The sequence below is a fragment of the Trichechus manatus genome, unplaced genomic scaffold, assembly GCF_000243295.1.
Source record: "Trichechus manatus latirostris isolate Lorelei unplaced genomic scaffold, TriManLat1.0 scaffold00182, whole genome shotgun sequence".
In the NCBI taxonomy this organism is placed as follows: Eukaryota; Metazoa; Chordata; class Mammalia; order Sirenia; family Trichechidae; genus Trichechus; species Trichechus manatus.
The window spans coordinates 3674422-3687578 of NW_004444118.1; the positions used below are offsets into that span (position 1 = coordinate 3674422).

At 38.6% G+C, this 13157-nt stretch overlaps 1 protein-coding gene across 11 annotated transcripts in view; it reads left to right on the forward strand.

Moving 5' to 3' along the window:
- Positions 1-373: 373 nt before the first annotated feature.
- Positions 374-13157, forward strand: part of LOC101347466 (C-type lectin domain family 4 member C) — a 69296-nt gene continuing 56512 nt past the window's right edge. For 7 of the 11 annotated variants that reach the window (XR_002825748.1, XR_002825743.1, XR_002825744.1 and 4 more), the window contains exons 1-4: positions 374-564; positions 1140-1232; positions 4825-4938; positions 8324-8483. Coding sequence is in view for 5 of the 11 variants with exons in the window: in XM_023741536.1 (XP_023597304.1) it covers positions 537-564; positions 1140-1232; positions 4825-4938; positions 8324-8483 (395 nt within the window). In the remaining 6 variants the exon portion in view is untranslated. Of the gene's footprint in view, positions 565-1139; positions 1233-4824; positions 4939-8323; positions 8484-10339; positions 10456-11356; positions 13136-13157 lie in introns of those variants that run through there. The other 4 variants (XM_023741534.1, XM_023741535.1, XM_023741538.1 and 1 more) reach the window with 4 other exon arrangements.

Sequence of the window (13157 nt, forward strand, 5' to 3'; positions counted from 1 at the left end):
TCACTTACGTGAAATAAGCAAATATATAGAAACCAATTATTAATGGCTACCAGAAGTGGGAGGGAGGGGGAAAGGGGAAGTCTTTGTTTGGGGGCATTGAGTTTATGTTAATGGTGGTGGAATATTTTGGAAAATGATAGTGATAATGACGGCACAACATGAAAAATGTAATCAATTATAACTGAACTGTAAATGTGAAAGTTATGTTGGCAGATGTTTTGGTGTGTATATTTTCACCACAATAAAAAAAGAAAAAAGAAACAAATTATCAGAACCACTGCCACGGACTTCTATATTTCCTCTTTTGTGTTCCTTCTTTCTGAACGTAATGTATATTTTAAACAGGAAACTTGAGCCCACTGCAGAAAGACTTCTGAGTCACATCTCTTAGCTTAATCAGAGCAAGTACACAAGGCTCAGTGAACTTGGCCTCTTGGAAAGAAGCCAGATCTCTCTGGTAACATCTTCAGGGAGAGTGATAGAAGAGCTCCTGGGCCTCCTGATTACACGGAGCCAAAAGGGTGTGTGTACACACAATGGTTCAAGGACAACCTCAAGGTAGAGGTGAGCACTCCTCTTGGTTCTACAGAAGGTGGTGGGAGCGTAATGAAATGAAAAAAAAAGGCACTGAGATGATAAGGATGATTTTGGAGAAAGAAGACAGCTCTTAAGGAAAGATTGGTGAAATCTTGACAATTTCAGTGTTGAAACAGGTATGGGACCAAGAATCGGGAAGATGAAAAAAGGAAAAAACAAAACAACTCAGGCCTAGAAACCTTTGAAAGAATAAGAATTTGACCATGTAGAAAGTGAGAAACTGAAGACAAAATGATATTGGAGAAAGGCAGGAAATCACTGGGACGATATAAGGTGTAAGGGGGAGGAGTAAGGAATTGGAAAGTACAATTGACTCTGGGTAAGTTTTGCCTGAATTTGTCGTGGGGTCCAGGTTACTATCTAGTCATTTGTTCTGAGGGAATTCTTGTGGCCTCTTCTTGCTTTCACAGTTGTTCTTTTTTAATTACTGTTTGCTCATAGCTTGACCGCCACACTGTTCTAAACTCCTTAGGTATCTATTTTCCATGGCCCCCTGTCGGTGGGGATCGTAACTCTGTGCATTTGTCTTGCTGATCTGACAGAGACTGAAGTCTGGTGGCATCAGGTGAAGGTCTGGTCTGCTGCTGTGGTTTCCCTCTTACTCCTCAGTGCCTGTTTCATCGTGAGCTGTTTGGGTGAGTTCTTGGCTGAAATACAGCTGTCTCTTGTTCCTTTTCTCAATCACATTTTCTAAAGATTCCGTGAAAACGTAGTCCCTCTCCTGCTATAAAAATGGCAACCCTTACTGGGAATGCCATGCTTTTTGTGATGTAAGTTATTATTATTATTATTAATCATTTTGGATAATTGGTTATGTTAACGCAATAACGTGGATTGGAGCCGCCTGCCGCAATAGCCAATTCTGGGATGGGGTGAGGTGAGCAGCAAGAGTTACTATACATCGATATGTAGGAGACAGAGGGGAACAGATTCCTCCAAAAAACCCGTCTCCCCCACTGGGGATGGGCTGAAGGCTTTTATAGGGACAGGATTATGGGTCTTAAAAGTTTGTGTTAGTTCCCCCTTGAGGTGGTCATGTCTCAGATGAGTTACTCTTCTACTGGTATTGTTGGGGGTTATTTGGTGATGTTCTTGGGGATTAACTGGCGACATCCTGTTTTTTCTCGTCACAAGATGGGTGCTTTGTTCGGTTTTTCATCCCTAGATCATTATCACTTGTTTTCTATCCTCCAGGGAGGAACATTGGTTAATCTTAAACCTTTTGTAGAGACTAGAACCAGAGGGAAAGACAAGATCATGAGACAATATGGCGGTTAGCAACGGAGAGTAAATAATAGTGAGCCGGGTCTATGCGGCCTCTTCCAGTTATCCTTCTAGGTTTTCTTTGCCTAGTCCTAGCTGCATTTTCTCAATTGTAATCATGACCCCATCTCTCTGTGTGCCAGTTGTAGTACCATCTGTTGTGGATTGAATTGCGTCCCCCTAAAACTTATGTTGTAAATCCTAACCCCTATACCTGTGGAGCCCCGGTGGTGCAGTGTTTAAGAGATAGGCTCCTAACCAAAAGGTCGGTAGTTCGAACTTACCAGTTTTCAGTGCTCCTTAGAAACTCTATGGGGGCAGTTCTACTCTGTCCTATAGAGTCACTATGAGTTGGAATCAACTAGACAGCAATGGTTTTTTTTTTAATACCTGTGGTTATAATTCCATTTGGGAGTGTTTTTTATTATATTAATGAGGCAATATCACTGTGGGGTGTGTCTGAAATCAATCTCTTTTGAGATATAAAAGAGCAGATATAGCAAGGAAGTAAGCAACCAGAGATGGGGGAAGATAGATGGCATGCCTAGGAACAGAAGCTCAGACAAGACAAGGACCTTCCCCTAGAGCTAACACAGAGAGAAAGCCTACACCTAGAGCCTGCGCCCTGATTTCGGACTTCTAGCTACCTCAACTATGAGAAAAAAATTTGTTTGTTAAAGCGACCCGCTAGTAGTATTTCAGTTATAACACCACTAGATAACTAAAACACTAAGATACCATTGCTCACTACTTGGTTTATGTGTACTCCAGTGTTGATCTGTTCATTTGTTTTTAAAAGCCCTCTATTGGAGCCCTGATGGCGAAGTGGTTAAGAGCCACGGCTGCTAACCAAAAGGTCAGCAGTTCGAATCCACCAGCTGTTCCTTGGAAACCCTTTGGGGCAGCTCTGTTCTGTCCTGTAGGGTCACTATGAGTCAGAACTGACTCAACCGCAACCGGGATTGGCACAGTGGAGCCCTGGTGGCGCAGTGGTTAAGAGCTTGGCTGTTAACCAAAAGGTCGGTAGTTTGAATCCACCAGCTGCTCTTTGGAAACCCTATGGGACAGTTCTACTTTGGCCTATAGGGTCACTATGAATTGGAATCAACTGGATGGCAACGGGTTATTGGCGCAGTGGCTTAGCACTTGGCTGCTAAATGAACTGTCAGCAGTTCAAATCCACCAGCCGCTCTGCAGGAAGAAGATGTGGCAGTCAGCTTCCATAAAGATGTACAGCCTTGGAAACCCTATAGGCAGTTCGATTCTGTCCTATAGGATGTTTTTTTGTTTTTTGTTTTTTTAAATTGGGAATATAAGTAGCATTCCTTCTATGATTGCAAAACTCTGGGTTTTTGATCTTCACATGGGAGTCTCTTCAACATGAGAAGGACAATTGTTCAAACAATGCTACAGTGGAGGAATAAAGGAAATAAATGATATCATTCCTGTTCCCTTTGCCTGGTGTTATATCCTGGAGGAGCCTTAGAGATTTCTCTATTCTTCTTTGTACCATTTGGTTGTCGTAACATGGTCAATTCTCTGATATTGTAAAAATAAATAGAAATCTGTGAGGAAGTCACTACATGACTTCCTATGTCAACTGAAAACATGTTGGTGATGCAGTCTGCAGTTCCTTCAAGTTATAAATATATCTCACAGGATTTAGAAATGGAATCATTACTAAAGTTAAATTTTGTTTTACTTTTTATGGTCAAGGGCTAGAGAAAAAGGGATTTAAGGATGGTTATTCAATTATTCAAGAGCAAAGAAGACATACAGGAACTAAATTAAGAGGAAGACCAAGGAGTTTGGGTTCAGTCTCAAAATCAGATTGATGAAATAAATGAATGGAAAATTAAGTGAGGATCAGAGAAAGATCTGATCTTGCTCCATACGCATGCCAATGAAAAGAAACCATTTTTAGTGAAAGATGTCTAAATGTCTCTAAAAGGTTAGGTCTCATTTTTTGATTTTATCCCATGTATTTATTTGTAGTTTTCAGCAGTCAGAAAACTTTAGAAATACCAAAAGATCTGTAATCTTTTAGGATTAATAGAGTTAAGGAGAAGCTGTTAGGAAGTGAATCAACAAATATTTATTTATGTGCAGGTCACTATTCTAGGTGCTGGATACACAGTGTGAATATGAATTCCTTCCCTGGAGTCTTAGTTATTTAGTGCTGTTGTAACAGAAATACCACAAGTGGATGGCTTTAATAAAGAGAAATTTATTCTTTCACTGTCTCATAGGCTACAAGTCCAAATTCAGGCTGTCAGCACCAGGGGAAGGCTTTCTCTCTCTGTTGGCTCTGGAGGAAGGTCCTTGTCATCAATCTTCCCCTGGTCAAGGAGCTTCTCAGCACAGGGACTCCAGGTCCAAAGGATACACTGTTCTCCTGGCTCTTGTTTCTTGGTAGTATGAGGTCCCCCATGTCTTTCTGCTGGCTTCTCTCTTTTATATCTTAAAAGAAATTGGCTTGAGACACTATCTAATCTTGTAGATCTCATCAGTATAACAGCTGCTAATCCATCTCATTAACATCATAGTGATAGGATTTACAACACATAGGGAAATCACATCAGATGACAAAATGGTAGACGATTATATAATACTGGGAATGAGGACCTAGCCAAGTGGACAGATTATTTTTGGGGGACACAATTTAATCCATGACACCTGGACTTTTCAGTTTACATTCTAGTAGGGGGAGAATAAGATATGTATGTACACTTATAAAAAATAATATAAATGAGCCCTAGTATAAGAAAACAAGATTAACAGTATATTTTTTTTACCGAGCTTTCACAGAAAGAAGCATGAGCTGGGGGTGGGGTTAAGCCAGTGTGGGTAAAGTGGGGTGGGAGGGAAAGACAGATGTTGTAGACTTTGTAAGAGCATAAGGCTCTATAGCGCAGCACGATACACTGAAAACAATGAGAACTAATCCTTCTTCCTCTTTTCCAGTGAATCATGATAATTTTGTGTATACCAAAATTGGCAGGAAGCTGCATAAACTACAAGACCACCAACAATATCTTTCACATTTGACCTGCTTCAAAGAAAGAAAGGGGCTAAAAGGTACACAGTGAGCAATCAGACTTCTTTTCCTAGTAATCAAATTCCTAGTCCAATATTTTATATCTTTAGCACTGAAACTTTTGAATTCCAGGCTGGTTTAAACTAAAACTCATTACCTTCAAGTCAATGCTGACTCATAGTGACCCTATAGGACAGAGTAGAATTGCCCCATAGGGTTTTGAAAACTGTAATCTTTTCAGAAACAAACTGCCACATTTTTCTCCCATGGAGCAGCAGGTGGGTTCCAATTGCTGACCTTTCAGTTAGCAGCTGAGTGCTTAGCCTCAGCACCACTAGGGCTCCCTTGATTTAACCTACTGTTTTCTTAAAATCTACTTGGATGTTTTTAATAGACATCTCAAAATTAAAGTATCAAACAAGGTTCTAGATTTTATCCTGAAAACTGTCCCTCCTTCAGGTTTCTCTATCCCAGTTCCTCTCCCCCAATTACTCAAGCCTAAATCCTGAGAATCATTCTTAACAGTTCTTTACTCATCATTCTCACCCCTCATTCAATTCATCACCATGCTTAACAGAAAATAACATCCGTCTCCCGATATAGTCCTGAGTTAGCTGAGAAATAAATACATACAGGATTCAGATAAGAATAAAATGATCAACTTTATTAATGGCAGAACTGAATTGTGAAATATGGCTTAGGGGTAAGGCCAAAACATTGCTCCCAAGTCTAGGCCTTGTCACCTCATAGAGGGAGAGTTAGGTCAGCCACGTCCAGGATCAAGGATGGCCCACAGCCTCATGCAGAGGACCAGAGAGGTAAGCTGCACCTGAGCAGCGCCTCAGTGGCCTTACTCCTCTCCAGGAATATGGACCCAATTGATGTCATAATTTTGATATTTCAAGAACAAAATAACTCAGTCTACACTTACTTGAAGTTAGCCAAACTGCAGAATTTAGAGTCAACTATCAAGTTTAGAGAGCATACAGTCCTCCATAGGACCACCCTCACTTCTGACACCAACCTGCAAATTTAGGCAGTTCCCAAAACAACCTTCAGGTTTGGTAAATCACTATAAGGAGTCGTAGAACTCACTGAAAGCTATTATACTTACACTTGTGGTTTATTACTGGGAATGGATTCTAATTAAAATGAGCCAAAGGAAGAGACTCATGGAGCAATTGAAAAGGGTTCCAAATGCTAAGCTTCCATTGTCTCTTCTATGGAGTCAGAACATGTTACTCTCCCAGAATCAATGTGTGATGATACACATAGAGTATTGCCAACCAAGGAAGTTTACCCTAGCCTCAATGTTCAGAGTTTTTATTGGGGCTCCATTGCATAGGTATGATTGAACAATGGATTACGTACATAGTTGATCTCAGCCTCCAGGTCAACTGAAATCCCAGCCAACACCCTCACCCATCACATGGTTGGTCTTTCTGGCTGGCCACGGCCCCCACCATATGCCTATCAGTTTGGCCAACCTCACCCTAAGATAAGGCATGGTCAGTCTCCGCCCTAAACAAAGACATTTTTTTCAAGTATGACATGGATTACCTCCCATAAGTACCCTGCAACAATGGACTCAAACATAGTAATGATTGTGAGAATGGCCCAGGACCGGGCAGTGTTTTGTTCTGTTGTTCATAGGGTTGCTATGAGTCAGAACCTACTCAAAAGCACTTAATGACAATCACAACGTAGCCTGGGTGGCACAAACAGTTAAGTGCCCCACTACTAGCTAAAAGTTTGGCAGTTTGAATACACCCAGAGGTGCCTCAGAAGACACGCCTGGCAATTTGCTTCCAAAAGGTCACAGTTTTGAAAACTCTATGGAGCAGTTCTATTCTGCACACATGAGGTCTCCATGAGTTAGAATAGACTCGACTGCAGCTAACAACAACAACCTTCCAGAAGCCTCTCAGAAGAAGGACAAAGACCAAATCTCTAATTGGGCAATGCCAAATCTTTACTAGAAATGACTCATGGGGAGAGACCTATGAGAGGTGAAGAGACAGCAAAAGCTTCTTCCTTAATACTACCACAAGAGATTAGACTTTTCTATTATTTGGCCTATGGCAAAAATATGGGAATTACTTTGTGTAGTAATAGAGGCCATTATGCAAATGATAAGTTTGCAATTAATAACTTATTTAAACACAGGTGGTAAGTCAAACTCTATAGAAATATTGCATAAATATACTTTTAACAACACAGTTTTCCTACTGTATTTTTTAAAAAGCAGCATTGATAAGCACTCTTTTCAGATAGCCTGATCAAATGTCACCAAATCAGTTTGGGAGTAATAACAAAGTTAATTTTTTAATCATAGTCAATCCTTAGTTGTAGTGTAGCTTCTAAAACAAAAACAAACAAAAATTTACTGAAATATTTAATTTTTTTAAAAATCCTAAAGGGGATATTTGTTGTACATAAACTGCTCTTGTCTAATACTGTTTCTTCATATAAGAACTATGAATAAACATAAATTTCCATATATGCCAAGTTTATCAAAATATATGCTTCCTATATTTTGACATGGTCTACATATTTGTAATTTGTTAGAGGGAATGTGTATGCTCTCTTTATGCTAAGACAGTGGCAAAACTGGTGTTTTAAGGACAGAACTAATATTTTCCATCTACTACTACTGTTAAGTGCTTTGCATATATCATGTCACTTCAGCTTCTTAAAATTCTAAGTGAGAAACATCCCCATTTACAAATGAAAAGAAAAATATTTAAGTAACACTCAGAGGGTTATGTAACTTTCGCAACATTACAGTGCAGAAAATAAGGTTTTAACCCAGGTCCAACATATTCCAAAGCTTATGCTTTGTGAGAAGGTGATAAACTCTAAAGGATGCTTATATTTATAATTTATAAGAGGCTGTAAACAATAGAAAATTGAAATAGGAGATTACTTTTTTGCTAGAGATGTAGAGATGTTCCATATGTGACCCCAATGAATAACGAGGATGTGGAATTAAAAGTATTGCTCTGTAAAGTAATTTTTGTGGATTTAAAGCAGGAATTGCAAAAGAATACCTGTGGGCCAAATCCAACCTGCTGCCTGTTTTCATAAATAAAGTTTTATTAGAACACAGTCATGCTCATTCATTTATGTATTCTTTATGTGCTTGTATGCTACAATAGCAGAAATGAGCAGTTGTGACAGAGAACATATGGCTCACAAAGTCTAAAATATTTGTTATCTGACCCTTTACAGGAAAAGTTTATTATTTATTTAGAGTGAAATGATCTAGAGATTATTAAATACACCAGTAAATGAACTCAGTTTTAGAAAATCATTGGGGATCATTAATGGAACCTAATCGAAACTTCGTGAGCCTTATAGTTTTATATGAGGGGTATTCACCCTTAATTTTTTTTTGTTGTTGTTGCTCTATACTCATTCTGGAAGATTGGCACTGCTGCCCAACATCCTGGAGTCCATTTCAGTCCAGCTGCTACTTTATTTCTACTGAATTGAAAAATTGGACTGATAGTGAGAAGAACTGCTCTGAGATGGGGGCACATCTGATGATGATCAACACTAAGGAGGAGCAGGTACTTTCTTATAGGTAAAGTGGCCAATGAGCCTTGCTTCTTCTTTTGGTTTAAGAGAAGAGTTTTTTGGTTTGTTTGTTTGTTTTATTGCCCTGAAATTTGGCAGAGACAACAGGTATTTGAATAAAACAAATTCTAGAGCAAATCCAGGCAAACAAAGTAGTGAATTTGAGATGTGAGTGGGGAAATGATAAAGTCCTTCACAATTTATCCTCTGCATCTCTTATTTTCTTTTCCATCTTTTTATCTCTGTATTTGAATAGTTTTTGCCAATTCACTAATCTTTTCTTTAGCAGTATCTATTCTGCTATTGAATCTATCCATTGAGTTCTAATTTTAGTTATTGTATTTTTTAATTCTAAAATTTCTCTTGGTTTCTTCTTCAAATATGCTATGTCAAATTTTATCATGTCCAATTTCTGCTCAAGCTTGTCTTTTATGTCCTTGAACATAATAAGTATCATTGTTTTACAGTCTGTCCCAGATAATCAAAATATCTGGGATCCCTGTATGCTTGTTTTCACTGTTCCTCTTGAAGTTGTGTGCACAATTATCTTTCATTCTGTGTTGATATTGTATTTGAAAATTTTATAGAAATAATTAGAGGCTTAGGATATTATCCTGCTATATCCCTTGGCACAAGAAGTCCTACATTACAATAATGCAATTTCAGGGCTTGAAATTTCTATACGATTCAGATGATGTCAAGACAGACTCTAATTTGTATGATGGTTGGTGTACTTCCTATTCACTCTTACCCATTTCTGGGCCCTGGACTCTAACTTTTATCTCCCAGACCTGCAAAGTTGCTAAAAGTGCTGTCCTATCCCTTGAGTGCCTCTTCTGGATCAGTAAAATTTCCCTGAACAAAAAAGGCCATAAATTCCAGGCTTATCTCTATGGATTTCCATTTTCTTCTGCATCTTAGCTTGGTAATTTCTCACTGTTTTGTGAGCTCTTTGAGATATTAAGTTTTTTCATACTACATCCAGCTTATTTATTTGACTTCAGCAGGAAATTTGATCTAAAATTACTTAGTCCAAAATTATTGGAAGTGGAAGTCCTACTACATTCAACAAACAGCATTAATAACAACCATTTATATGAAAATACTTAGGAATAATTAACTGCTTCAAAGAGAAGAGATACTATGGGAAGCAGAGAAAAAAAATTGCAAAGATCCACAGTCAAGATCAATATGTATATGAAGATAAAGCATCCCTGACATTTTCCAAGTAAAAATTTATCTTGCAAAAATTGATTATACACACTGGGGCTTTTAAAGGGTGGCACCCCTAATTATCATCTTCCCTACTAGGACTATTAATGGAAAAATTAAAAAGGATAAAACAGGGAAAATTAAAAAAAAAAAAGCAAAAAAACCTTGATTAATGATGGAAGTCAAATGGGAGGATGTAAATCACTGTGACCTCAGAACCACCCTGTCTTATTGACCCACCAATTTTTTCATATGAATCACTTCTCCTCCCTTGGGCATGAATAAAGGGCAGAGAGTAAACTAGACACTCTAAATGAACTCCCTTTGCAAGGAGAAAATTTTAGGAGAGGAAAAGTTCCCCACTAACATGTATAGCCTTGAAGAATCCTGAGGTTTGGCAAAAGAACAGGGAATGAGAATTCATTATGATCATGGATAGGATTTGCTCCCGTATGTACTGAACATCACGTTCACACTGACATCTTTAATCCTGCCCTATTCAGCCAGGGAAGGACCTGTGCTCCTGGGCAGGCACCAAATGTGGCTGTTCCTGGTAGCTCCTTTCATTTTCTTCTCTTCTTTCTAAGGCCACAAAGAATTCAATACAGCCTAAATATCTGTAAGGCTGTGAGTCTTTTTTTCTTCCCTCAGCAGTTCATCATCCAGAAGCTGGATGGAAATTTTGCTTACTATGTGGGGCTGTCAGACCCAGAGGGGAAGCGCCAATGGCAATGGGTTGATCAGTCACCATACAACGCAAAAGTCACGTGAGTATAGAATTAGAGAAAGGAATCCTGGGTCCTGGATATTACTAGAGTTTTAGGGTGTTCCAGCTATCAGCTATTAAACAAGCAGAAAACCCACAAAGATTTTTAAAAAATTCTATTTGACACCAAAGCCTGTGCTTTTAGCCATATTTATATCTCTAAATAAAATTTTAAAATTGTGTCTATTAAGATCATAATCAGTTAATAAGATTTAGTGTTTTTCATGAAACAGGAATGCTAGACTCTGATAGTCTTATAATAACTCATACTTATGTACTTCTTTATAAACTTTAAAGTACTTTAGTATCCATTACCACCTTTGATCCTCATATCAACTGTGTGAAATACATATGGATATTATTCTAGTTCCCATTTTTAGATAGGAAAACTGAGAATCAGGAAAATTAAATTACTTGCCAAGATGACAGGGGTTAAGTGGCAGATCCAAAGATCTTAATTAGTTCTTCAGACTTCAGCAGCAGTGCATAAAGAAAGGACACATTGTACTTATACTTGGGACCAGCAGGAAATCTCTTCATCACTTAGGGAAGCCCGATGGAATTGGCAGTCCCATGGGAACAGTAAAAAAGGATGAACAAGTAGACCGGAACCTACGGGATAGCTGCTGGGAGGATGTTCAATGTGTCCTGAGTTGTTTAAGGTGGCAGAATACTGGGTGACATGGGCACAATCTTCAAGGGAAATGTCAGAGACAGAGATAGAAGAGAAGCTGCTTAAACTTGAGGGTTTAACAAAAGGAGGCATCATGAGAATAGGAGAAGGAATGATTGAACGTACCTGACCTGGACTCCACATTGTTCAATCCCAGCTCCCTCAGTCTCTAACCCTTTGAAAAAAGCACAGTTTGAAGAAATACCCTCATCCTTTTTCTCCTTTCCAGATTCTGGCATCCTGGGGAACCCAATACGCATGATGAGCATTGTGTTATCATAAATTCTCGTAATGGAAACTGGGGCTGGAATGATGCCTTTTGCGATGTAATGCAAAGGTCAATTTGTGAGATGATGATGATCTCCTTATGAATGGAACATTCTCCATGGACATGTGGTTGGATTGGCATCCACCATGAAAGGGATAGCTAATTTGCTCTTTTTGTTTACGTGTGTCTTGTGTAAGGGATATTCATAGAATTTTTCAATAAGCTGTCATCTATTCCACTTATGATAGAATCAGTTCACACATTCATTCGTTTATTCACTCATAATTGGAGAGCCCTTTTGCAGACGCATAAAATGAGCATAAGACTTCTCTCCTAATTTCTGTTTGACTAGCAGTGGGTTAGGTACTGATATCAGTATTTGATGTGGTTCCTCTCTATGTCTGGCTTGTTCTCTTTATGATTTGGTCAAAATAATTTTCCATTTCTCTCAGACAGATTTATTACTTTTAAATGAAAACATACTAGGTAGCAGCAAGAATTCAGTACCCACCCACAGAAGGTAAGATTCTAGCTTTAGCCCAGTATATTATTTGGACTCTCTCTGCTCAGTCTTGAGCTTGTAAATTTTTCTTTGTGTCGTAGTTTTACAGAAACACATAGTTTCTGTGTATGGATTGTCATCCCAAATGGCCCTGGTTTGTTTTCACCCCTCTTCTTTCTAACCCTACTGCCGTTGACTGGATTCTGACTCATAGTGACCCCATAGGGTTTCCAAGGGTTATGGAAGCAGCCTGCCACATCTTTCTTCCACGAAGTGGCTGGTGGGTTTGAATTGACGACATTTTGGTTAACAGCCAAGCACTTTTAATCATTGTGCCAGCAGGGCTCCTTCTTTTTACTAAAGTTCCTACAAATCACTCTATTTCTACAACAATATAAAAACATATCATATTTATAGTAAAAAAAAAAGAAAAGTTGCCGTCGAGTCAACAGTGACTCATGGCAAACCCATGTGTGTCAGAGTAGAACTGAACTACATAGGGTTTTCGGCGACAGATTTCTTGGAAGTAGATTGCCAGGCTTTTCTTCTGAAGAGTTTCTTGGTGGACTTGAAGCTCTAACCTTTTGGTTATTAGCCAAATTCATTAACTCTTTGCACCACCAAGGGACTCCATATTTATAATATGGCTTGTAATTCATCGCTGTGGCATGGTGATTACAACTGATTATGATGAAACTGATTCCATCAATGGCTTTACTTGTATAGATTTTCACAATGTGACCTGAGATTTTGACCCTATCATCTTGAGGCAACGGAGTCATTTCATTTTTGCAGCCATGCATTTCCTGACTATATATTAAGAAGGGTTATTTTTGGAGGTCCGAGCTTAACCACTGTATGTAGAATTTACTAGTTTAACTCTCAAAGAACAATTTATACACAATTCCTCTCACTTGTTCATCTACACGGAAAGTTTTAAGTCTTGCTTGCACACTATATTCACAATCCTAGGGAGCTTTTAAAAAAAAGACCTCACCCTTAGCATCTATATTTTTTCAAATTCTTCAGAATTGAGAATCTCTGGTCTACATTTACAATAAAAGGAGTACCAAAGTTTAAAAAGTTTCTCCTATGGAGTATCATTTTATGTATGAGCTCAGACCTCTGAGGTAGACACTTCCCCACAGATACGGTGAGACTACATTTGGTAACTCTATTAGTTTCCTGTTGCCACTGTAACAAATTAACACAAGCACAAAACTTAAAAAAAAAAAAAAGTGACTTAAAATAACACAAATC